Source organism: Sander vitreus, chromosome 1 (assembly GCF_031162955.1).
Source record: "Sander vitreus isolate 19-12246 chromosome 1, sanVit1, whole genome shotgun sequence".
NCBI classification, from domain to species: domain Eukaryota; kingdom Metazoa; phylum Chordata; class Actinopteri; order Perciformes; family Percidae; genus Sander; species Sander vitreus.
This window is the reverse complement of record NC_135855.1, coordinates 1,473,017-1,500,227: the sequence shown is the minus strand read 5'-3', so window position 1 is coordinate 1,500,227 and position 27,211 is coordinate 1,473,017. Positions and strand designations below refer to the sequence as shown.

Below are 27,211 nucleotides of genomic sequence, written 5' to 3'. Positions count from 1 at the left end.
CAAGGCGGGAGATCTCTCAACAATTGAGCAATTGGATCTGCTCATTCCCTCCCACCTACTCACTTCCACTGCCTGCTCCGTCACCTGGATTTTCCTGCTTCCACATTTAAGTCTCTTAAATACTCGCCTTTATTCAACTCACCTTGTCCTGGTCTGCTTCTGGGTTCCGCTCTAGTGAAACGTGACAAGAGCCTATTGTAAGGAAAAAGCTTAACGTGGTTTAATGTACCTAAACGACAATCAATCATCACCAGAATTGCTCATATTGCTCCTCATAACCACTGAAAACTGTCAAAAAATCTAACCCAAAGTCCTATTATTATGGACGTTAGCTGACATTAAGCGTTTCTGCTTCATTAAGGGATATTGTAAGGGAAAAGCTTAACGTAGTTTAATGTACCTAAACAGCGATGAATTATTACCAAAATCCTCTCTCATATTGCTCCTCATAAGCACTAAAAACTGTCAAAAAATGTAAAAGGTAACAGTTGGTTTTATATTGGACATTGGATACTTGACACATTTGAAAAATCTATTCAAGTGTGAGTGATGATTGATCGTTGTTTAGGTACATTAAACCACATAAAGCTATTTCCTTACGAGAGGGACTCTGCTCTGCTCATCATGTTGGATGTCATTGATGTTCCCACCTACAGTGCCTTGAAAAAGTATTCACCCCCCTTGGCTTTTTACCTATTTCGTTACATTACACCCTTTAGTTCAATGTTTTTTAATCTGAATTTTAGGTGATGGATCAGAACACAATAGTCTAAGTTGGTGAAGTGAAATGAGAAAAATATGTACATAAAACTATTTTTAAGAAATAAAAAAACTGAAAATTGGCATGTGCCAGTATGTATTCACCCCCTTTGTTACGAAGCCCATAAAAAGCTCTGGTGCAACCAATTACCTTCAGAAGTCACATAATTAGTGAAATGATGTCCACCTATGTGCAATCTAAGTGTCACATGATCTGTCATTACATATATACATCTTTTTTGAAAGGCCCCAGAGGCTGCAACACCTGAGCAAGAGGCACCACTAACCAAACACTGCCATGAAGACCAAGGAACTCTCCAAACAAGTAAGGGACAATGTTGTTGAGAAGTACAAGTCAGGTTTAGGTTATAAAAAAAATATCCAAATCTTTGATGATCCCCAGGAGCACCATCAAATCTATCATAACCAAATAGAAAGAACATGGCACAACAGCAAACCTGCCAAGAGACGGCCACCCACCAAAACTCACGGACCGGGCAAGGAGGGCATTAAACAGAGAGGCAGCACAGAGACCTAAGGTAACCCTGGAGGAGCTGCAGAGTTCCACAGCAGAGACTGGAGTATCTGTACATAGGACGACAATAAGCCGTATGCTCCATAGAGTTGGGCTTCATGGCAGAGTGGCCAGGAGAAAGCCATTACTTTCAGCAAAAACAAAATGGCACGTTTTGAGTTTGTGAAAAGGCATGTGGGAGACTCCCAAAATGTATGGAGGAAGGTGCGCTGGTCTGATGAGACTAAAATGTAACTTTTCGGCCATCAAAGAAAATGCTATGTCTGGCGCAAACCCAACACATCACATCACCCAAAGAACACCATCCCCACAGTGAAACATGGTGGTGGCAGCATCATGCTGTGGGGATGTTTTTCAGCAGCCGGGACTGGGAAACTGGTCAGAGTTGAGGGAAAGATGGATGGTGCCAAATACAAGGATATTCTTGAGCAAAACCTGTACCACTCTGTGTGTGATTTGAGGCAAGGACGGAGGTTCACCTTCCAGCGGGACAATGACCCCAAACACACTACTAAAGCAACACTTGAGTGGTTTAAGGTGAAACGCGTAAATGTGTTGGAATGGCCTAGTCAAAGCCCAGACCTCAATCCAATAGAAAATCTGTGGTCAGACTTAAAGATTTCTGTTCACAAGCGCAAACCATCCAACTTGAAGGAGCTGGAGCAGTTTTGCAAGGAGGAATGGGCAAAAATCCCAGTGGTAAGATGTGGCAAGCTCATAGAGACTTATCCAAAGCCACTTGGAGCTGTGATTGCCGCAAAAGGTGGCTCTACAAAGTATTGACTTTAGGGGGGTGAATAGTTATGCACATTTACTTTTTCTGTTTTTTATTTCTAAAAAATAGTTTTATGTATATATTTTTCTCATTTCACTTCACCAACTTAGACTATTGTGTTCTGATCCATCACATAAAATTCAGATGAAAAAAACATTGAACTAAAGGCTGTAATGTAACAAAATAGGTAAAAAGCCAAGGGGGGTGAATACTTTTGCAAGGCCCTGTATTTCAAAGCCTTTATATAATGATAATACTTCCAGCTGTTTAAAGTAGCCTATTCCTCTCTCCGCCAACCTCCATCCTTTGGTTATCTTTTTGGCTAGTAGCCGACGTGACCTGGCCTGGCGTACACGTCATGTCATCAGAAAGGCTACCTAAAAAAAAATCACATTTTGGTAATGCAGCGTTACTTGGATTAATAATATAATCACTGTTTTGGAAATTGTAATCCCTTACACTACTCGTTACTGGGGAAAGTAATAGGCTAATATTACAGTAATATAATTCTTCTTCTTCTTTTGGGGCCAAACTATTTCATATGTAAATAATACATGTGGTGTCTGAATTAAACTGTTTGTATCTATGTTAAAATAGCCATTATTGAAGGAAAGAACAACATCATCAATATGACAGCAGTTATGAGCAGCTGATCCCAAACAGAACAGTAGTGTATGCTACAGGTGCTATATGACATTCAGAATCTGGGCCTGGATTGCCTGCACACGGCTCTCACCTCTTCTTCTTGTTTTACTGCTGTCAAGCAGCTGTTAAGCATTGGGGAATACAAAAAGAAAAAAAAATTTTTTGTTATAAAAGTAGCGAACACCTTTAAGGAAAACTTCAGTGTGTAGGTTGTGTGTGAGAGAGAGAGAGAGAGAGAGAGAGAGAGAGAGAGAGAGAGAGAGAGAGAGAGAGATACATCTGATGTGTTACACCTGATCAGAAATACTTCATGCAGTACATTTTGCAAAGAGTTGTAAAGAATTGCTTTTTCAGCGCTTTTTGTATTTTACTGTGCAGTAAGGGTTATATGGACTCATCTTTATGAATGTGCATTTCATTTGACTGTAGGAACTTTGACACAGTATGAATGGAGGTGAGAGGTGATAGGAAGGGGGATGCTTGTAATTCATTGACACATTGGATTTCCAACTGTTATTATGAAGCACGAAAGACTGGAAGTTATGTTTTGTCATATGTTAATAATAATAACAGAAGTTAAAGACAAGCAGTTGTCAATGATAATCTTCTCAGGCTCCCTACAACAATGCTCATTAACCGTCCTGTAAGTTTGGATATACAGAGATGTAAAAAGGTGTTAAAACAGTAAGTAAAAGTTTATGAAGGTAAAGTGTCAAGTGATGAGCTCAAGAGTTCAACAGTCTCGGGCCTGCGGAGTGAAGCTGTCCCTGAGCCTGGTGGTGTGGTACCGTCTGCCAGACAGCAGCAGGCGCCCTGCAGACCTAGTATAAACACTTAGTTAGATTATATTTCAATAATGCTGTTTTTATTTCCTCTGTGACATACACCACTGCTCTCTCAAAGTTTGATCAGTATTCTGCCTCTGTGTTTTTGATTGCACCATGTTAGTTACATTTGTGATATTTGACAAAGTCAAGTATTTAGACCACACTTGTAATGCCATACATACAGTTATAATACATAAACACATCCTAAAACATCCTGAATGCCTACCCCAGCTCTTATGGTTACTGATGACTCTGTTGTGATGTATTATGAAGTTTCAAACACATACATGTAATAATCGTGATGTTGTTACACATGTTACATAGCGGAATGATTCCAGCCTCCTAGATGCTGTTAAAAAAGTTTCTGATAAATTATTCTTCAAGCAATGTTTGTACTTGACCTAGCCCTTGTTGGCAAGTAAAATAGTGACTGTGCATGCTTGCTGCCCTCGGTACAGGACAAAATGATGAAAGGCTATTCTTTGGAGAAGATGGATACTCGAAGAGTCTCTTTTGTAAGTATAGAACAGACAGCAGCTTCCACCAGAACAATCCACCTCTTCACATGTTGCTTTCACTGCCTGAGGCCTTTTTCCTCTCCTGTTGTTTCTCTTACATCCTGTGTTTTTGTTGCCGATTTGTTTGATCCACTTTTTGAGACACTTTAGCTGGAATATTGACAAAAGGCACCCTCTCTCTCTAGCTACCATTCTGTTTTTCTACTCGTTTCAACTCTGCCTTTCTGTCTGATTCCTTCACTCGGTCTCTTTGTGTTTATGACTCTTAAGAACGAAGATAGTTTCCGACGGAGAACTGGATCTGTGGCCTCCAGTCCACAACATACTGATATGGACAACGGTAGAATAGCCTCCCCTACCCTATTCGGAAAATACCACCAGAGCCTTCAGGCCCTCAAACCCTTCCGCTGGTCTTCATCCCAGTCAGTATCATTGTTGAAATAATTTGTCGGTTTTGATGCAATTATAAATATTATGATAAATCATTTTAAGGTAACATGTCTACAAACAAATACTCTACTTGGCTGATTCTACATATTTTTACCCATTGCATTTTGGGTGATGTTTCTCTGTCTAGGTCCCACCCTTTGGACAATGCAGGTTTCCTGTCCTTTACGACCTTTGCCTGGATGACCCCCATGATGTGGGCCTTGTTCAGGAATAAGCTGGACATGAGCTCTCTCAACCTGTCTACTTTGGATGTAGCCGAAGCCAGCGGAGAAAGGTCTGACACTCTTCTTGCTGATTCGTGGCGGCCCCCACATTTCTCTTCTGCCATTTCATGCAAATAAAGTACTGATTATGTATAGACATAAGACCTGGCAAGCCTAGTTGCTGAAATTCACGTCTAGGAAATGATCAAGAACAGGGAACCTGTGTAGTGTGTTTCATGAGTTACTGTTTTACTTTAGTAATAAATTAACAAGGCTGACTGTGTGCGTTGTGTACAGGCTCCACAGACTCTGGGAGGAAGAAGTGGCAAAGGTGGGCCTGGACAAGGCCTCTGTGTTTCGAGTGGTCCTTCGCTTTCAAAGAACGAGGCTGATTCTGTCTGTCATTGTTGCTGTCCTTGCCATGATTGCAGCGTTTCTGGGCCCGGTAATTTTCTTTGAATTTGAATATTAATAATACCAGTGCTTCCTCTGGTGGCTGGATCCAGTGGCCTTTTCTCAAGTTTGTCCCAATATCACATTCATTGTAAATGTGTCGGAATAAATGTTTAGATCTTTTTCTTAAGTAAAACAGTAAAACACTTTAGAAGTACTCCACTATGTGGAAAAGTCCTGCATTTAAAACAAACCTTTTTTGGTGAAAATCACCTAAATGTAGTTAAAAATAAAAAAGTATCTCAGTGTTGAGGGGAAGTGATGATGGGTTGAGAGTGCTGGGAATTTACAGTTACAGAGCAAGCCAAAAAAATCAACTTTAGTCTTTATGGCTGACATCACAAAGGTTTTTTTGTGACTGATCAAATGAATGGTTGTTGAATGCTTAAAGTGTTAAAAACCTCTCTGTCCTCTCAGGCGGTTCTGGTCCATGAGATCCTAAAATATATTGACGGCCCGGAGAAGTCCACAGTATTCCATGGTGTTGGTCTGTGCTTCGCTTTGTTCACATCAGATTTCTTCAAAGCTTTCTTCATATCCTTGATGTGGGCGTTGAACCTGCGCACTGCAGTCAGACTGAAGGGTGCCTACTCTGCACTGGCCTTTCAGAAGGTCATCTCTCTGCGGATGCACAGCAGCATTTCAATGGGAGAGGTAAATACTGGGTTACAAACATAAGGGTCAATGATTATTTAATGCAGGATGCCTACATTTCTCTAGGAAAGCAATTGTATACATCGGAATCACTTTGTCCATCATTTGTGATATCATCTTTTATGTAATATATCTTATGGACAGTAGAAAGTAGTGTAGAAGTTGAGTTTAACAAGTAAACGGAGGTATTTCCAAACAACGTATGGTAGCAGTTTATCTGGTTTTCTGTCTAGTTGTTAAAGCTGTTTTGTAAAGCCAAACTTCTTTGTTATAAATATCTTTAACTCACCTACTCTGACAGTTGGTGTAAGAAACTTTCCTTGGCAATGCAATCTTGGCAAATGTGGTTTACAGTGTCTCTCTCTCTCTCTCTCTCTCTCTCTCTCTCTCTCTCTATATATATATATATATATATATATATATATATATATATATATATATATATATCTCGCTCTCTCTCTCTCTCTCTCTCTCTCTCTCTCTCTCTCTCTCTCTCTCTCTCTCCCTCTCTCTCTCCCTCTCTCTCTCTCTCTCTGTCTCTCTCTCTCTCTGTCTCTCTCTCTCTCTCTCTCCCTCTCTCTCTCTCTCTCCCTCTCTCTCTCTCTCTCTCTCTCTCTCTCTGTCTCTCTCTCTCTCTGTCTCTCTCTCTCTCTCGCTCTCTCTCTCTCTCTGTCTCTCTCTGTCTCTCTCTGTCTCGCTCTCTCTCTCTCTCTCCTGTCCAGATTATTAGTGTTTTGACCAGCGATGGCCACAAATTATTTGAGGCAATATTGTTTGCAAGCTTTCTAATTGCCACCCCAGTGCTCTTTATTGTGTGTACCTTCTATGCCTGCTACATTCTGGGCTACACCGCACTGACTGGAGTCAGCATCTACCTCATCTTCCTCCCTGTACAGGTCTGTACATTACAAACTGCACACATAGTTCACAAAGAGACATATTTTCATAAGCAATGTAAACTAAATCACAATCAGAGCTAAAAGGCAAATATGATGAGCAAGAAATACACTGAATTGTTCATAATGGTCCAATATAGACCATGACTTATTTGTAGCGTTTGGACTGGTAAAAAACATCATTACATAAATGTATTATAATGTTTTTCTTTACCAGGTTATACAATTAAGGTCCCAAATAATTTCCAACTAGTCTTTGTTCACTGTCGTCCTGACCAATACCGAATTAAAGGTATGTGGTATTTAAAGGCAGTGACTATGTCTAATTTCAGACATAAAGGCAACAAGGACAAAAAATCATGTGAGGCCTTATTTTGCTGCTAGTTGGCAAATATTTCAAGCTTTCCATGTTACATGTGAGGTATTTTCCTCAACTACTTTAGCCCCAAGGACAACCCTAAAATAACCATATTTGCTCTTTTGCGGCTTGTTTTCCATTGTCACTAATATTAATACATTTATTTCTGCTTTCAGTTTGGCTTGGCTAAACTCATTAACATATTCAGATGGAAAAGTATATTGATAACAGACAGCCGTGTTCGTACAGTGAATGAGATTCTCAGCAGCATCAAACTCATCAAGATGTACGCCTGGGAAGATTCCTTTGAGAAGAAGATCGCAGGTATGAAGTTAAGCAGCTGCATGTTAACTTTGTCTTCCAGTCAAACACGTTTTTAATCTCTCTTGTATACCACATGTCAGGGGGCGTCAATTATACTGTCCCATTTGTGAAAACACAAAACCAATCTTGAAAGATGTGTATGCTGCTTTCTATGATTCATTGTCCAAAAGTTGGGATTTCTAAAAGCAAAGTTAAAGGGAAATAATCGGAAACTTTTTATTGGTTTTTAACTTTAGTACAGGTTACCAATAAGAAGCATGAAAATATTCCTCACACAACAAACATAGGGCAACTCATGCATCAATGCATGCATACACAATATGCCCATATAGACATACATTTTCATCACAAGCACCTATATTGATTTTCATAATCATAAGGTATTTAGTTTTGACCATGTATGGTCAATTGTTGGCTTGTAGCGGGCAGGATATGGGGCTTGTCCATGTGTGCACATTGTGCAGTTGATATAAAAATTGCACGTATGTGTCTGTGCATGCAGTTTTTTTTAAATCTGATCATTTGGAATGGACTCCACACAGCTGTGTTTACACATTTAAATGTTTTTAAGTGAAATTATATATAATTTAAATTCTATTCTAAATTCTTATTCTAAATACAATCTAATACTTTTGAGCAAATAACATATCCCCAGCTGCTACAATGAAGGTGCTCAGTGGACAGCTGTGGGCTGAAATGTGATTGCACTGGAAGATCAGATAATTTGCAACAAAACATATTTACCAAATATATGTATGTGATGTTGCCTCTCTTACAGGCTTAAGAAAAAATGAGAAGAAGGAACTGCAGAGGACCAGTTACGTCCAGAATGCCAATAACAGCATCACCAGCATTGTCCCCTCCCTTGCCTGTATTCCCACCTTCATTGTACACACTATGTTGGGCTTAAAGCTTGACACGTCTGATGTGAGTGCCACAGTAGTACAGCACATACTGTAAAACAACCTTTGCAGGTCTGAGGCATAAAATCAATGAGTTAAGATGATAATCTTTCAGTTTTGTCACCACTGATTCATGATGACTAAGCCGGAACAGGCTACAGACAAGTGCTGGCCACTAGAGCATTGTGATCCATTTAAAGGGGTGATAGAATGATCATATAGGGTATTTCACACTGTTCCTTAAGGTCTCCTAATAGGGTATGTAACATTGGTTGGGCTGAAAATGGCCCGGGTGCTGTTCTATGCTCCCAAATGCAACCCTATGAAATGCCCTTGATTGAAAGGAGAGGTTTTCTCCCTTATATGGTATGCTCATGAATATTTAGATGAGCTCCGCGCTGATTGGTTGGTTTACAACAAGCAAAGCTCCAGAGCACAGACACATGGGGGGATGAACAACACACAGCCCAGCAACACCATCCCTTTTCTTCCTTTTGAGTCTGACTTTCTCAACGCCATGTTTCCCTTTTTGGCTTTCCATCATTAGACTGTTAACATTACCGATAGACTTTCAAAGACACACAGACACACACACACACACACACACACACACACACCGCCCGGTCTTTGACTTCCAAACTGCGGTGGGCTGCCCTGCGGCTGCTGCCAGCGGTTGGGAAGCCCGCGGCAGGCTGCCCATTTTGGAGGTAACGTTACCAGACAAGTGTGTGTCTAATGAGGCCCGCTACTGCGGCCCGCCGTATGGGTTGAGCAGAGGCTGCACAGTTTGACCGGCCCTCGCAGCCTCGAAACACTATCGGGCCCACTGGGAAAAGTCCCGACTCTCTCACTCGCCACTCCACTACTGGTTAAGCGTATATCAGGGAACATACCTGCCACACTCACAGTTACCCGGTAACTAGAGCACCAACTACGCTGACCTGACGGAGCTCCACTACTGGCAGCCCATGGTTCTCTGTACCCAACGCACACTCATCTTTTCTGGGGTAACTGAAACAACCACAGGCTACCGCTTACCTGGAGCTCCACGACTGGCAGCCCGCGATGAAATGTGAAAAGTGTCAACATTCCCTGTACAGCCTGGAACACTGCATTTACGACCGTGGTTCATTTTCAATATTTTTGAAAAACTTCCAAACTTTCTTCTTTGTAATTCCCGTGGCAATGCTCAGCTCGCAGCTAAATTAGTGTGTCAGATCTGCACGAGCTACGTTTAGAACACCAGCTGGTCTCAGAACAGTGGGTGTGTAGCTATGTAAATTTTGGGGCGTGACAGAGGTAGAGACCAGAGCCAAATAAGGTACGGCCACCGAGGTTGACGTCAACTATGAGCTTCGTTGGGATTTGCCCGTTTTCAGCAGCAGTTTCAAATTGTGAGATTTGCAGAGGAAAGGGATGTCAACGGGACTTTGGGGTTCTATGTATGTCCTTTTTACCCTCCAAAGTGTTGTTATTCAACTATGACAAGGTCAACTCGGTTTTGCATTCTATCACCCCTTTAAAACAAATGTACAACCAGTACATCAGTGTTGTATAGTGTTTGAGCATTATTTTTCGTTATTGCCAGGCCTTTACCACCATCGCCATCTTCAATGCTATGAGGTTTGCCCTAGCTCTACTGCCCATAATTGTGAAGTCCTTGGCTGATGCTGCTGTATCACTAACAAGACTCAGGGTAAACTTCTCTCTTTGTGTCCCGCTCAGCAGTTATGGTAACGGTTGTTAGTACTATGTCAATTTATTTATATAGCATGTTTAACGTTTACTAGTAGTAGTAGTATTCATTACTGCTCTGATCTTTCATAATGTTATTTCAATTAGGAGAGACTCATTAGAGGGAACCATTACTTATTAACACGCGCACAGATAAAAATGACAGAGTCAAACTTGGCTTCAATGCTTCTGTGGTCATTGTCTTAGTTTTACACTTGCCTTCAAAAGTGACTACTAACTGTTTCTTTTTATGTTATTGTATTTCCATTTTTGTGTGTGTGTGTGTGTGTGTGTGTGTAAAAATTCATATGCCAGCATTCACTGTATTTATCACTGTTGCGGCTCTCATTTACAGTTAACATTGTCCTTTTAAATACCTTAAAGCTTTTGAATGCAATGTGCGGCTGTTTCAGAAAATATTGGTGATCCAGAATCCAGAGAGCTACCTGATCCAGAGAAAAGACAGTGACTCAGCCATAGTGATGAAAAATGCTACATTTTCCTGGAGCCAGCCAGAGTCCCCACCTAGCTCAGCCAATGGGGTGAAGGGACACAAAGCGGAGGAGTTGTCCCAGAATGGGAAGACTGAAACCTTGTCAACCCTGAGAAACATCTCCTTCACACTGCCTAAGGTGGGCTTTTGGTGTAATTTACACTGGGGTGGGGTGTATGTCCCCACTACTTTTGTAAATGCAAATTTGTTAAAAATGTTCTTAAAAATAGAACACTGAAGCATGGCTATGTGCCAATTTTTTTGAACATGAGCAGAAATTATAAATGAATTAAAAAGCATTACATATAAAAATGTGTTTTCACCTGAGCACTTATGTCCCCACCACTTTTCATCTCTGAGTTGATTGTGTGTTATCTCCTGTAGGGCAACCTGCTTGGTGTCTGTGGGAACGTGGGGAGTGGAAAGACGTCGCTGATTTCCAGCATTTTGGAACAGGTTGGCTCCTCCTTTTGTCTTTTTGTCATTGATTCACTTTTACCACATTTGCAAGTCTCACATCAAGTTTGACATTTTTATTGGCTGTTCATTTTCAACATTTCATTGTCTGCCACTCTGTTATGCATGTGTTACGTAAAAAGACGCTTCTTATTTACATTGCGTTACCTCGAAACCTGAATTAACTGATGCTATGTAACACACAGCATTTCTTATGGTCGTCTGCTTGTTTTCATATCTTAGATGCACCTCCTGCGGGGTTCCCTCACAGCTGATGGGACGTTTGCCTACGTTTCCCAGCAGGCTTGGATATTCCATGGAACTGTTCAAGAAAACATCCTGATGGGGGAACCCTTTGACCAGTCCAAGTATGTAATCACTTAACCCACATACATTGTTAATTATGTTAATTATGAATGTGGAAACAATAGGAGGTATTATGAACTAAGGGGATGCTATTTGTGACGTTCATACGTTACCACTGTATCTCCTTACTGCAGTGACACAGACCATTCAAACCAGGCCAAATAGACCGTTATCTCACATATGTTTAACTGGGATAAAGTTCTTCTTATCTCTGTTAGTTTGCATCAGGTAGTCAAACAAGAACAGAGGTCATCTCTGTAATCTGACAGGATGATCGTTTGGAAATCACCCCAAGCTGCCAGACATGGCAAGAAACGAGACTGCTGACCTGTGACCAGAGTCACATCATTCAGCTGACATTTATGACTGTGGTTTATGACTATGTCTATATTTATCATTTTAATGTATGAGGTAAATACTGTAGGAACTATCAACATACACTAGACCCTGAAACTACATACATAGAAATGCTGAATTTCTGAGCCCTGTATTTTTTTTATCTACTCTGTTTCATGTGCATTGTCTCTGGTTCCTCAGAAATAGCCAAATGTATCTCTCACATCACTTTTCATAAACTGCCATGGACGTATGTCTGACCAATCAACATTGTTAATGTGCCTATTATAATTAGGCAGTAAACTAATTTAACTACTGCTTAAAATAAAGGGTTGGTTTCAAAACAATAAAAGTATGTTAAAGGTCCCATGCCATGATAATTTCACTTTATGAGGGTTTTTAACATTAATATGAGTTCCCCCAGCCTGCCTATGGTCCCCCAGTGGCTAGAAATGATGATAGGTGTAAACCGAGCCCTGGGTATCCTGCTCTGCCTTTGAGAAAATGAAAGCTCAGATGGACCGATCTGGAATCTTCCCTTTATGACGTCATAAGGGGAAAGGTTACCTCCCCTTTCTCTGCTTTGCCCACCCAGAGAATTTGGCCCACCCATGAGAGAGAGGTATCATGGTTTTCAAACAAGCGAAGTGGCAGTTGGTCAAGGCCACACCCCCACCCTCCACCTTGCCCCCCCCCTCTCTCCGCCTCAATAGCATTTAAAGCTACAGACACAGAAATGGCACATCCTAAGTAAAGCTCACTGTGGGACTGGCTCTAGTGGCTGTAATTCTGGACCAAGGCTGAATTTCAGGAAAGAGACTTCAGATACAGTATTAGGGGACCACTAAGGCCTATATAAAAGAGACTTCAGATACAGTATTAGGGGACCACTGAGGTCTATATAAAAGAGACTTCAGATACAGTATTAGGGGACCACTAAGGTCTATATAAAAGAGACTTCAGATACAGTATTAGGGGACCACTAAGGCTATAGAAAAGAGACTTCAGATACAGTATTAGGAGACCACTAAAGTCTATATAAAAGCATCCAAAGAGCACCATGTCATGGGACCTTTAAAGCAATAGTGAATGCTGCCTATACATTTCTGTACATGTTAATATTCAATATCGATTCATGAGTAAAGACACTGCATACAAAAGTTACTGAAGACAGAATCATGTTTTTCAAATCTATATGATGTATTTTAGACAAACATTTTTTTCAAATTGCTACATCCCGTTTAAGTTGTTTGTACTATTAAGTAAATGGATCTAAATAATCATGTCTTCAAAATGGCTCTGAACACATTATACGTGGCTTTCCTCTGACTTTGTCTTCCTCCACAGATACAACAGAGTTGTGGATGTCTGTAGCCTCAGAGCTGACCTGACCATCCTCCCATATGGTGATCAAACTGAGGTAGGAGCTCTCTGCTGAACTCTCACCTCTCCAAACTAATTGTTTTTTTATGCTTTGCAATGGTTTCTTACAAGCGTAGTGGAACTCTTAACACTTACACCCTCCGATGTGTGATTAAAAAAAATCCTTTTAAATAAGATAAAGACCACCAAACTCTGTTAGTACAGATTTTGTCTGTGGCTGTGAAGTTAGTATTTTTCAGCAGCCATTTGATGATGTCCTAAACATGAATAGGATTTGCACCTTGCTCGCCAAGTCAGCTAGCTCTAGTGACCATACACAACATTTCACAAAACAACATTTAAGAAAATACATGAACATAAAAAAACCACAACATTTCACAAGAAACTGCTGCACAGCAATTTCCTATACATTTAAGTTTTATTTATCTTATAATGTGAGAAGAAGCAATGTGCGACAAGGCATCCAGTCTGCCACAAACCTAAAAGAAGAAGAAGAAGAAGAAGAAGAAGAAGAAGAAGAAGAAGAAGAAGAACCTCTCTTTTGTCACAGACTGACATCCAATCAGCGACGAGGAATCATTTGCCCAATACGTACCTACCTTTTCCGGTTTGAGTCTCACCAAACGCTGTTGTGTTTTGTGAAATGTTTTGTTTACCTCTGCCAATGATTTGACTTTACTCCTACTGCCACTCTTCCATGGAAGTAAAGATACAACTAGATGTTCAGGGAGACAAAACTATCATCTACTGTGGAGTGCAGAACATTTACAAAAAAAATTGGGCATAATCCAACTTGCAACTCAATTTGGGATTAAGTCCAAGACTGTCTGGTGTTTCTGAGTTTATTTGAAGCTGGGAGTACTTTGTTGTCTTCACCGTCAGTTTCTTTATGCACTTGCACCATCTTAATTTGCAAAGTGTATTTCTATCTTTATGTATTCTACATTGTTGTAAACGTTGATTGTGTGATGTTCCAGAGCCTGTTGCCAGTGTTTTCAGTAGCTTTCTGCTGTGCTGTTTTGTTGGCAGATTGGAGAGCGAGGGCTGAATCTGTCGGGGGGGCAGAAGCAGAGGATCAGCCTGGCCAGAGCAGTCTACTCCAACAAGGACATCTTCCTTTTTGACGATCCACTATCTGCTGTCGATGCCCATGTGGGGAAACACATTTTTGAAGAATGCATTAAGAAGGAGCTCCAGGGAAAATCTGTCATACTGGTTACACACCAGCTCCAGGTGGGAACATGGACTTCTTCATCATTTCATTCTTTAGCAGACAATGAATCCTAAATAGACTATTATTAAACATGACATTTCTCATTCAAATGTGCACACTTGTTTATACCTATAGTACATTCTGTCTAAGTTTTAACATTAACAGATTTAAAAATCATTTTACATTAGAAGATCTATAGCATCCTATTGTGGTAAACCCCAAAGTAAAAGTAAATCACACACCAGGAAGTGGTGTCTGTTTGCTGCCACTAGTATTTCCTTCATCATGAATTGTGAGCAGTATTGTAAACCACTCTAGATAAGAGCGTCTGCCAAATGCCATGAACGTACAGTATCCGGCCACGGTGCTGGGATGGTTTTGTTAACATGGTTGTCCTCGCTTGTGTTTGCCAGTATCTGGAGTACTGTGATGACATTTTAGTTCTGGAGGATGGCGAGGTGCTGGAGGCTGGGAACCACCGGGCCCTGATGAAAGCCAACGGACGCTACGCTCAGCTCATCAGCAACTACCAGATGGAGCAGTCCCAAGTAAGAAAGCTGCAGTACAAAACTCAGATGTACTGTTAGCTCTGCTATTATGTGTCTTTCCTTATTGTTTTACTAGCTATGAACCTGTTTTTCCAGCTATTTATTGTTTTACTAGCTCAAACTGCTACATGTAAGCTGTTAATCAAATATTGAGATGTCAGAGGTTTATAGAAGGCAAGAACTTCATGTCTTCTTAATGGGCTCAAGATAACGGTTTGTCTACTTTAAGGTCAAAGTCCATCCATCCATCCATCTTCATCCGCTTATCCGGGGTCGGGTCGCGGGGGTAGCAGCTCCAGCAGGGGACCCCAAACTTCCCTTTCCCGGGCCACATTAACCAGCTCCGACTGGGGGATCCCGAGGCGTTCCCAGGCCAGGTTAGAGATATAATCCCTCCACCTAGTCCTGGGTCTCCCCCGAGGCCTCCTCCCAGCTGGACGTGCCTGGAACACCTCCCTAGGGAGGCGCCCAGGGGGCATCCTTACCAGATGCCCGAACCACCTCAACTGGCTCCTTTCGACGCAAAGGAGCAGCGACTCTACTCTGAGCTCCTCACGGATAACTGAGCTTCTCACCCTATCTCTAAGGGAGACGCCAGCTACCCTCCTGAGGAAACCCATTTCAGCCGCTTGTACCCTGGATCTTGTTCTTTCGGTCATGACCCAGCCTTCATGACCATAGGTGAGGGTAGGAACAAAAACTGACCGGTAGATTGAGAGCTTTGCCTTCTGGCTCAGCCCTCTTTTCGTCACAATGGTGCGATAAATTGAATGTAATACCGAACCTGCTGTGCCGATTCTCCGACCAACCTCCCGCTCCATTGTCCCCTCACTCGCGAACAAGACCCCAAGGTACTTGAACTCCTTCACTTGGGGTAAGGACTCATTTCCTAGCTGGAGAAGGCACTCCATCGGTTTCCTGCTGAGAACCATGGCCTCCGATTTAGAGGTGCTGATCCTCATCCCAGCCGCTTCACACTCGGCTGCGAACCGATCCAGTGAGTGCTGAAGGTCACAGGCCGATGATGCCATCAGGACCACATCATCTGCAAAAAGCAGCGATGAGATCCCCAGCCCACCGAACTGCAACCCCTCTCCACCCCGACTACGCCTCGATATCCTGTCCATAAATACTACAAACAGGATTGGTGACAAAGCGCAGCCCTGGCGGAGGCCAACTCTCACCTGAAACAAGTCCGACTTACTGCCGAGAATCCGGAAACAGCTCTCGCTTTGGTCGTACAGAGATTGGATGGCCCTGAGAGGGACCCCCCTCACCCCGTACTCCCGCAGCACCTCCCACAGTATCTCCCGGGGCACCCGGTCATACGCCCTTCTCCAGATCCACAAAACACATGTAGACTGGTTGGGCATACTCCCAGGCTCCCTCCAGGATCCTTGCGAGAGTAAAGATCTGGTCCGTTGTTCCACGACCAGGACAGAATCCGCATTGTTCCTCTTCAACCTGAGATTCGACTATCGACCGAACCCTCCTTTCCAGCACCTTGGAGTAGACTTTACCGGGAGGCTGAGAAGTGTGATACCCCTGTAGTGGCACACACCCTCTGGTCCCCCCTTTTTTAAAAAGGGGAACCACCACCCCCGGTCTGCCACTCCTTAGGCACCGTCCCAGACTTCCACGCAGTGTTGAAGAGGCGTGTCAACCAAGACAACCCCTCCACACCCAGAGCTTTAAGCATTTCTGGACGGATCTCATCAATTCCTGGGGCTTTGCCACTGTGGAGTTGTTTAACTACCTCAGCAACCTCCACCAGGGAAATTGATGCCAATCCCCCCTCAACCTCCAGCTCTGCCTCTACCATAGACGGGCGTATTAGTCGGTTAGGAGTTCCTCAAAGTGCTCCTTCCACCGCCCTATTACCTCCTCAGTTGAGGTCAACAGCGTCCCATCCTTACTGTACACAGCTTGGATGGTTCCCCGCTTCCCCCCTCCTGAGGTGGCGAACGGTTTTCCAGAAGCACCTTGGTGCCGACCGAAAGTCCTTCTCCATGTCTTCTCCGAACTTCTCCCACACACGCTGCTTTGCCTCTTTCACGGCAGAGGCTGCAGCCCTTCGGGCCCTTCGGGCCCCGTACCTTGCAACTGCCTCCGGAGTCGTCTGGGATAACATATCCCGGAAAGACTCCTTCTTCAGTCGGACGGCTTCCCTGACCACCGGTGTCCACCACGGTGTTCGCGGGTTACCGCCCCTTGAGGCACCTAAGACCCTAAGACCACAGCTCCTCACCGCAGCTTCAGCAATGGAAACTTTGAACATTGTCCACTCGGGTTCAATGCCCCCCAGCCTCCACAGGGATGCACGAAAAGCTCCGCCCGGAGGTGTGAGTTGAAAGTCTGTCGGACAGGGGCCTCCTCCAGACGTTCCCAATTTACCCGCACCACCCGTTTGGGCTTACCAGGTCTGTCCAGAGTCTTCCCCCACCCTCTGACCCAACTCACCACCAGATGGTGATCAGTTGACAGCTCCGCCCCTCTCTTCACCCGAGTGTCCAAAACATATGGCCTCAGATCAGATGAAACGATTATAAAATCGATCATTGACCTTTGGCCTAGGGTGCTCTGGTACCAAGTACACTTATGAGCATCCCTATGTTCGAACATGGTGTTCGTTATAGACAATCCATGACTAGCACAGAAGTCCAACAACAAACAACCACTCTGGTTTAGATCAGGGAGGCCGTTCCTCCCAATCACGCCTCTCCATGTGTCTCCATCATTACCCACGTGCGCGTTGAAGTCCCCCCAGCAGAACTATGGAGTCCCCGACTGGAGCCCCCATGCAGGACTCCACTCAAGGTCTCCAAGAAGGCCGAATACTCTGAACTCTTGTTTGGTGCATATGCACAAACAACAGTCAGAGTTTTCCCCCCCCACAACCCGCAGGCGTAGGGAGGCGACCCTCTCGTCCACCGGGTTAAACTCCAACGTAGCGGCGCTCAGCCGGGGGCTTGTGAGTATCCCCACACCCGCCCGGCGCCTCACACCCTGGGCAACTCCGGAGAAGAAAAGAGTCCAACCCCTATCCAGGAGTATGGTTCCAGAACCAAGACTGTGCGTAGAGGTAAGCCCCACCAGATCTAACCGGTAGCGCTCCACCTCCCGCACAAGTTCCGGCTCCTTCCCCCACAGAGAGGTGACATTCCACGTCCCCAGAGCCAGCCTCTGCTGCCCGGGTCTGGTCCGTCGAGGCCCCTGACCTTCACTGCCACCCATGTGGCAGCGCACCCGACCCCAGCGGTTCCTCCCACAGGTGGTGGGCCCATGGGATGGAGGGATGTCCGCCACGTAGCTTTTTCGGGCTGTGCCCGACCGGGCTCCATGGCAAACCCGGCCACCAGACGCTCGCTGACGAGCCCTCCATCTGGGCCTGGCTCCAGACGGGGGCCCCGGGCTTCCTCTGGGCAGGGTCACTTCATCCCTTCCTCGATTTTTCATAGGATTTTTGAACCATTCTTTGTCTGGCCCCTCACCTGAGACCACTTTGCCTTGGGAGACCCTACCAGGAGCACAAAGCTCCAGACAACACAGCCCTCAGGTTCATAGGGACACACAAACCTCTCCACCACGATAAGGTGATGGTTCCCAAAGTGTTATTTAAAAGTTATTTTGAACTTGTCCAGATGTAAGAGTGGTCACGTGCACACATAGACATCAAAGGTGGCTTGAGCACATGCACTTTTTCTTCCTTCCTTTTTTTTTTTTTTTAAACAAATGAATATATATACTGTGTGTGTGTGTGTGTGTGTGTGTGTGTGTATATATATGTGTTTTTTGCTGTTAAATTAACAAAATAGCAGCAACAGCCCTTTTTAGTTTAGTGTGAATATTTGTTTTGATTTTGAAGTGTTATTTATTCCAATAACACCAAAAGAATTAAAATGATTTATTGCCATGTGCAAAATAAACAAATTATTAGTGAAGCTATGTCCCTCTCCTTGGTGCAGTCAGTTGTATAAATATATACTTAAAACTAGTAGCATAGAAAACTGTTTCCTTTGCTGTAGCCTGCTCTTGTGATACACCTAGTGACTCTGTGTGAACTGATTATTTTGTAGAAATCTGTGTGAGTGTATATATATTTAACTTGTTTAATTTATTAATTATTTGCCCTTTTTCACATGAATGTGCATGTCCCTGCTTACTATGTCTGTGTTTTGCTTGGTGTTTACAGACTCAGAATGAGGAGGAGGAGGAAGTGTCACCCAAACACGCTGCCCAGCTGAAGGATGTTGGGCTAAGAGAAAGCACAGACGGCGGGTTAGTGAACCCAGGTATGGAACCCAGGAAAAGATGTTTGTTAGTGTAGTGATCTAAAATAGATTATATGGGCTAATTTCTAATGCCTCGATTCATCAGAAGAAATCTTAAAGCTATAATGCAGAGTTTCTGTTGCCCAATGAGGAATTTGAAATGACAAAACTCGACAATAGCACATCATTTAGGTCGAGTAAATGAACTAGCAATAATTCCTACTCCTAATACGTTATGAAACCCATTACTAATCTGTTCAACAGCAGTAAGGCAACATCCGTGTCTGACCTCAGTCCCTTTTCTTTTTTTTTAGCAGCCCCACCAATGGTTATGTGTTTGTCTTCACTGTCGGTCACTTTCTTTTTTGGATTTGAGTCCTTCTGCTGAACGTGTATAGCCTGAGAAAACCCTGACAAATTTCCGGCAAATTTGAGATTTGCTCTGCAAGTCCGTCTGGCCAATTTTTCCAAATCGAGGCACCAATCACAACCGTTGAGGCGGGTTTTACACGATGGCGATAGCGCAGCGACGTTGAAGCACGTCGCTCTGATTGGTTTTAAGTCTATCCAATGCGCCCAGAGGCATTTGAGCGGCGTCTGTTGGTGACGCCCCTTTGGAAATGGGCTATGAACGAAGCTTCCCCAGACCCACTCTCAGTTACAACTGAGAAGGGTGTGGTGTCAACCAGGTTAGAACGTGTACCGGTAGGTATTTTCTAAGCAATACAATCACTGACTGAAACATTCTTCTTTGGGTTTTCAACCATGCCTTCACCTGTTGCAGCCGTCCTCTTCGTCTCCAAAGTTGAATGCGGCTGTTATCCTATCACTCGAGCTTCTGCGCCCGAAAGACACTACCCGGACTACACCATTTTGTAAACATACCCATACTGAGAAATACAGAGAGAGAGAGAGTTGTGGAGCTGATAGGCTTAGCTAGCTTTGTATCAACTCATTTGCCAATAGCTTAATGTAACGGACGTTCATTAATATAAAATAGTCGCACACTATAGCTTTAAAATGAATGAAAATAAGGCTGTATTTCAATATAGAGTTTAGTAGTAAGACACGTGTAGAACATTCAATCAAGTTTTATTATGAAGCTTAATTTCAAAAATCTACTTACAAAATTGTTATTACAGTGCTTTTTTTTTAACAGTATGAAAACAAAAATAAGGAATGATAAGGATAAATAAAAAATTTACAAATGAGGACGTAATTCCTACCCGCAATACTACACCCCGGACTGCAATCAGTAAACTACTTGTCCTGTAAGATAAGACTCCAAAAGGTCGCCAAATATTCTCAAAGTCTTTTAGTTGGTCCTTAAGGATGTACCGGATCCTCTCAAGGTGGAGTGTGTCCATCATCTCCGTGAGCCATATCTTCAGTGTTGGTCCCTCTTTTTTTTCCAGAATAAGAGGATACACTTCTTTGCAGTGAGAATTCCATATGCCAAGAAGCGCTGTTGGACCAGTGTCAGTCTCTTTGCTTCATTGGATATCCCTAAGATTACTAAAACTGGATCAATTTGAATATTTAACATCTTGGACATGAAACTAAAGACATCACTCCAGTAACCTTGTATTTTTGCAACAGAGAACATAACTATGAAGTAAATCACCCACATGAGTGTCACATTTTTTCACACAGAGGAGAGAACTCAGGGAAGATCCTATGAATGTCTCTTTGGAATAATGTAGGATTTTAAATTGTATTTGACAGTGATGTGCATTTATGGAGCACTTGTGGCTATATGCTAAACTCTCGTCCCATAGGTCATAATGTATGTTCGTACTCAACTCCTTTTCCCAATCTGCTTTAACAGTAGCAGTAGTTGGGCGGTTTATGTCTTGCAATTTATCATATGAACAGGATATATTGTGATCTGACCTCCCTAACTCACCTAGGCAATCATCCAGCTTATCTGGTCCTGCTTTCTCAAACTGAGGAAGATGTGTTCTTACTTGAAAGAATCTGAATAAATAGTGTTTGGGTAAACCATATTTTGTTGTAGTTGATGAAAAGATGCAAATGATCCTTCCATATATAAATCCCCTACGTTACGTACACTGAGCTCTTTCCACATATCAAAGGCCGTGTGTAGACCGGAACGCGGGAAGGAAGGGTTTGCTGCTATTGGCAACCAGAGAGAGATCACTCTGAGTTGTAAGTTCTTTGATATCTGTTTCCAAGTCCTTATTGTGTCATTTATTACCGGGTTGTGCTTGTAACATGTTTTGTTAATGTCACAATTTGCTGAGGGATTTGACCAGGCTTGGACCCAAATGCAGATTAGAAGGAATTTATTGAACAAAATTTACACACAAAGTGTCCAGAGGTTGGCAGGCAGGAACACAACAATAATCCAACAGGCATGAAGACCAGGAAGCAAGACATAGAAGACTAGCCACGGCAACAGTAAACAACTAAAAGCAACCCCAGAGGACGAGGGCAGGCACAAGAGTCATACGGGGCCAGGAAACAGAGGACAGCAGCGCCCAGCTAGGCCTGGGGTCCAGGGCTGCGGACAGCAGCGAAGGTGGAACCCCTTGGGCGGCTGAGCAGGCCATCGAGGACTCTCAGGAGGTCGAGCAGGACAGCGAAGGCGAAGCCCCTCAGGCGGCCAAACTGGTCGGCGAAGGTCGAGCCCCTCAGGCGGCCGAGCAGGATGTCAAGGACTCTGAGGTGGCCGGCGGCGAAGGCAGCATCCCTCTGGAGGCCGGCGGCGAAGGCAGCATCCCTCTGGGAAGAAAATTTTCTTTGACTATAGAGCTTAATTTTTTAGTAATGACGATTCCCAGATAGGTGAATTTTTCTGATGTTATCTTAAAAGGGAGGGACCTGAGCCAATTATAGTCTTCTAGCTTTAAGGGCATCAGTTCGCTTTTACCCCAATTGATCCTATATCCAGCGAAGATGCCGAGTAGCTTAATAACTGCTAAAACATTTGGCATAGTAACTTTTGGTTGGGATATAAATAACAGAATATCATCAGCGTACAAGGATATTTTGTTTGCCGTGTACTCTGTGTTATATCCATGTATATCAGGATGGCATCTAATGGTCTCCGCTAGTGGTTCCAAAGCCAGAGCAAACAATTAAGGGCTTAGCACGCAACCTTGCCTTGTGCCTCTCTGGAGTCGGAACTGGGCCCGAAAGCGTTTGATTTGTGAGTATTTTAGCAGTGGGGCTGCTGTACAGTAATTGGATCCATGCAGCAAACTCATTACCCATCTGAAATCTTTCCAAGACGGCAAAGAGATAGGGCCATTCTACTTGATCAAATGCTTTCTCAGCATTGAGGCTCAACAGAACAAAATCCTTTGAAATTCTAGGCGAGTATATTATATTAAAAAGGCGTCTGAAGTTGAGAAAGGAGCTCCTTCCAGCAACAAAACCTGTTTGATCGGCATGAACAAGCTTATTTATTAGCAAACTAAGTCTTCGGGCAAGAGTCTTGAATCTTTTGATCTGTATTTAAAAGAGAGATAGGTCTATAGGAGCCTACCTCTTCCAGATCCTTCCTTTTTTTTGGTATTAAAGTTATAACCGCCTCATTTAGCGTTTGTGGCAAAACACCATCTTTCTTTGCTTGTTTGCACATTCTAAGTATATAGGGGGCCAGTAGGCCACTAAATTTCTTGTATAACACACTTCCTAATCCATCTGGACCTGGGCTTTTACCCTTATTTAAGGATCCTATTGATTTCAAAATTTCTTCACATGTAATTTCAGCATTGAGGGCTTTACGGTCATGTTGATCCAATGCTGGCAATTTACATTTATCCAAAAAGTCCTGCATATCCCTTGGACCAGAGCTTGATTTAGACGAATATAACCTTTCATAAAATTGACGAAATTGCTCATTAATGTCGCCCTGTGTGGTACAAAGGTGACCATTTTCAGTTTTTATTTTATGGATGGTTCGGTCATTTTCCATTTTGGGCAGTTGCCTCGCCAATAATTTATGTGGCTTGTCACCAAATTCAAAATATTTTTGTTTAGTAAAAGTAAAAGCCCTGCTGATTTTCTTGGATAGTATTTGGTTAAGCTTATACTTGAGTGACATAATAGTATTGTATTTTTTCTCAGGAGGGTTGTTTAGCATTCTCTGCATCGAGACGCTTAATTTGCCTTTCTAACTCTAGTTGTTAAGCTTTATCGCGCTTCCTCTGAGAGGACTGAAAAGAAATTATACATCCCCTGATATATGCTTTAAAGGTTTCCCAGAGTAAAGTGGGAGACAGTTCACTATTGTCATTGGTTTCAAAAAATAGTGTAATCTGCAATTCTAAGTACTCACAGAATTTAGGATTATTAAGGAGTTGAGGATCAAATTTTTCTGCGCGCCGGATAAATCACACATTGTCATTGAGAGGGTGACAGGACAGTGATCCGATATAATAATGTCATGGTATTTTGAGTCCCGGATGAGTGGCAATACCTTCCCATCCACTAAAAAATAATAGATCCTTGAGTACACATTATGCACCTTTGAGTGAAAGGAATATTCCCTCCCTGTTGGATTTAGGATCCTCCATACTTTACTTACTAAATTCATATTATCCATGTATGTGTTAATAAAGCCGCTTGCATTCGTGTTCATACTCCTTTGAGTAAAAGACCTGTCCAAATGTGAGTCTAAAACTAAATTAAAATCTCCACCGATAATAAGATGTGTGGTGGACATGTCTGGGATTAAACCTAATACCTTTCTAAAGATTTCTGGATCGTCGCGATTCGGGCCATATATATTTAATAGTGTTATTGGGATTGAATGCATTTCCCCCATGACCAGAACATTCAATCGTAACTGGTGGAAATGGATGCCTAAAAGCAGTGCACAGAGCAGAACCAGTCAGAACACAGTGTTGGAATATTGTAGGATAGATGCACCATGTTGCTTTACTTTTGACACAATTCTCTGTGGAGCAAAATGTAATTTGAAAAGTAAAGTCTTGTAAAAAAGCCAATATATAACCAGGAGGAGGTAAGGTAGTGCCAGCAGTCCATCAAGGTAACAGAGGGTCTATGGATGACGTAAGGAAGGACAATGAACTTTGTAAAAGCTTTGTGAAACAACAGCAGATAAAGCAACAATCCTATACTCATTGTTATTGCATTATTTGGGCATTTATGTCTTTATTACAGTCTACACAGTATGGAGATGACAGGACTTTCTTCTGTCATTTTATTTACATTCCCCCCCACATCTGTGCTTCCTTTCAGCATTTGACATGTCAGACGAACAGGATGGTGGGACAACAGCTGACCAAAAATGTGAGTCTACAAAGTCCACTCATTAAATCATAATTCTGATGTTGGTGCAGGATCAGCCAGTTCAGATGTAATATATCAATATAATCAACAAAGGTTTATCGTATCTTATCTTATCTTATCTTATCCAGTCTCTGCACTAGTGTGAGACTTATGGCTCTTACCTACTGCCAGTACCAGCTCTGGTCGGCTCGGCTCGACTCGGCCGCAGTGCCCCGTCCTCCATTTCCCAGAGAGACGCTATTCCCATATTTCAACAGTTATAATGTCACGGCCCTTTCTATGATGGTTTTCGAGTGTGGCTGTTCGGAAGAGCTATAAACACTTTTGCCTTCCGACATGTCATACATACTATTTCTTTTTTAAGCATATGAATTTAGAGAATTATTGAGTGCAGCTGTTTTAAAATCCAGACAGATGGGTTGTTTTATCATCCTAGATTGTGTATTAATATAACGTAATTATGATACCTATGTAGTGTGAATTACATAGGTATCTACTATGTAGTGTGAATTCATCCCCATGGGCCCACCACCTGTGGGAGGAACCGCTGGGGTCGGGTGCGCTGCCACATGGGTGGCAGTGAAGGTCAGGGGCCTCGACGGACCAGACCCGGGCAGCAGAGGCTGGCTCTGGGGACGTGGAATGTCTAACACATTCAATCAAGTTTTATTATGAAGCTTAATTTCAAAAATCTACTTACAAAATTGTTATTACAGTGCTTTTTTTTTAAACAGTATGAAAACAAAAATAAGGAATGATAAGGATAAATAAAAAATTTACAAATGAGGACGTAATTCCTACCCGCAATACTACACCCCGGACTGCAATCAGTAAACTACTTGTCCTGTAAGATAAGACTCCAAAAGGTCGCCAAATATTCTCAAAGTCTTTTAGTTGGTCCTTAAGGATGTACCGGATCCTCTCAAGGTGGAGTGTGTCCATCATCTCCGTGAGCCATATCTTCAGTGTTGGTCCCTCTTTTTTTTCCAGAATAAGAGGATACACTTCTTTGCAGTGAGAATTCCATATGCCAAGAAGCGCTGTTGGACCAGTGTCAGTCTCTTTGCTTCATTGGATATCCCTAAGATTACTAAAACTGGATCAATTTGAATATTTAACATCTTGGACATGAAACTAAAGACATCACTCCAGTAACCTTGTATTTTGCAACAGAGAACATAACTATGAAGTAAATCACCCACATGAGTGTCACATTTTTCACACAGAGGAGAGAACTCAGGGAAGATCCTATGAAGTCTCTTTGGAATAATATAGGATTTTAAATTGTATTTGACAGTGATGTGCGTTTATGGAGCACTTGTGGCTATATGCTAAACTCTCGTACCATAGGTCATAATGTATGTTCGTACTCAACTCCTTTTCCCAATCTGCTTTAACAGTAGCAGTAGTTGGGCGGTTTATGTCTTGCAATTTATCATATGAACAGGATATATTGTGATCTGACCTCCCTAACTCACCTAGGCAATCATCCAGCTTATCTGGTCCTGCTTTCTCAAACTGAGGAAGATGTGTTCTTACTTGAAAGAATCTGAATAAATAGTGTTTGGGTAAACCATATTTTGTTGTAGTTGATGAAAAGATGCAAATGATCCTTCCATATATAAATCCCCTACGTTACGTACACTGAGCTCTTTCCACATATCAAAGGCCGTGTGTAGACCGGAACGCGGGAAGGAAGGGTTTGCTGCTATTGGCAACCAGAGAGAGATCACTCTGAGTTGTAAGTTCTTTGATATCTGTTTCCAAGTCCTTATTGTGTCATTTATTGCCGGGTTGTGCTTGTAACATGTTTTTATTAATGTCACAATTTGCTGAGGGATTTGACCAGGCTTGGACCCAAATGCAGATTAGAAGGAATTTATTGAACAAAACTTACACACAAAGTGTCCAGAGGTTGGCAGGCAGGAACACAACAATAATCCAACAGGCATGAAGACCAGGAAGCAAGACATAGAAGACTAGCCTCGGCAACAGTAAACAACTAAAAGCAACCCCAGAGGGACGAGGGCAGGCACAAGAGTCATACGGGGCCAGGAAAGCAGAGGACAGCAGCGCCCAGCTAGGCCTGGGGTCAGGGCTGCGGACAGCAGCGAAAGGTGGAACCCCTTGGGGCGGCTGAGCAGGCCATCGAATACTCTCAGGAGGTCGAGCAGGACAGCGAGGCGAAGCCCCTCAGGCGGCCAAACTGGTCGGCGAAGGTAGAGCCCCTCAGGCGGCCGAGCAGGATGTCAAGGACTCTGAGGTGGCCGGCGGCGAGCAGCATCCCTCTGGAGGCGGCGGCGAAGGCAGCATCCCTCTGGGAAGAAAATTTTCTTTGACTATAGAGCTTAATTTTTTAGTAATGACGATTCCCAGATAGGTGAATTTTTCTGATGTTATCTTAAAAGGGAGGGACCTGAGCCAATTATAGTCTTCTAGCTTTAAGGGCATCAGTTCGCTTTTACCCCAATTGATCCTATATCCAGCGAAGATGCCGAGTAGCTTAATAACTGCTAAAACATTTGGCATAGTAACTTTTGGTTGGGATATAAATAACAGAATATCATCAGCGTACAAGGATATTTTGTTTGCCGTGTACTCTGTGTTATATCCATGTATATCAGGATGGCATCTAATGGTCTCCGCTAGTGGTTCCAAAGCCAGAGCAAACAATTAAGGGCTTAGCACGCAGCCTTGCCTTGTGCCTCTCTGGAGTCGGAACTGGGCCCGAAAGCGTTTGATTTGTGAGTATTTTAGCAGTGGGGCTGCTGTACAGTAATTGGATCCATGCAGCAAACTCATTACCCATCTGAAATCTTTCCAAGACGG

The 27,211-nt window shown here is 42.9% G+C and overlaps 1 protein-coding gene across 1 annotated transcript in view; it reads left to right on the top strand.

Moving 5' to 3' along the window:
- The first annotated feature begins 4,005 nt into the window (after nucleotides 1-4,005).
- abcc12 (ATP-binding cassette, sub-family C (CFTR/MRP), member 12) overlaps nucleotides 4,006-27,211 on the top strand; it is a 38,337-nt gene continuing 15,131 nt past the window's right edge. Inside the window, exons 1-17 of the mRNA XM_078256478.1 lie at nucleotides 4,006-4,056; nucleotides 4,330-4,481; nucleotides 4,637-4,783; nucleotides 5,010-5,157; nucleotides 5,583-5,819; nucleotides 6,542-6,715; nucleotides 7,250-7,397; nucleotides 8,176-8,324; nucleotides 9,888-9,995; nucleotides 10,447-10,665; nucleotides 10,911-10,982; nucleotides 11,226-11,350; nucleotides 13,032-13,104; nucleotides 14,097-14,300; nucleotides 14,694-14,828; nucleotides 19,027-19,120; nucleotides 24,332-24,382. Coding sequence (XP_078112604.1) covers nucleotides 4,006-4,056; nucleotides 4,330-4,481; nucleotides 4,637-4,783; nucleotides 5,010-5,157; nucleotides 5,583-5,819; nucleotides 6,542-6,715; nucleotides 7,250-7,397; nucleotides 8,176-8,324; nucleotides 9,888-9,995; nucleotides 10,447-10,665; nucleotides 10,911-10,982; nucleotides 11,226-11,350; nucleotides 13,032-13,104; nucleotides 14,097-14,300; nucleotides 14,694-14,828; nucleotides 19,027-19,120; nucleotides 24,332-24,382 — 2,287 coding nt within the window. The remainder of the gene's footprint in view (nucleotides 4,057-4,329; nucleotides 4,482-4,636; nucleotides 4,784-5,009; nucleotides 5,158-5,582; nucleotides 5,820-6,541; nucleotides 6,716-7,249; nucleotides 7,398-8,175; nucleotides 8,325-9,887; nucleotides 9,996-10,446; nucleotides 10,666-10,910; nucleotides 10,983-11,225; nucleotides 11,351-13,031; nucleotides 13,105-14,096; nucleotides 14,301-14,693; nucleotides 14,829-19,026; nucleotides 19,121-24,331; nucleotides 24,383-27,211) is intronic.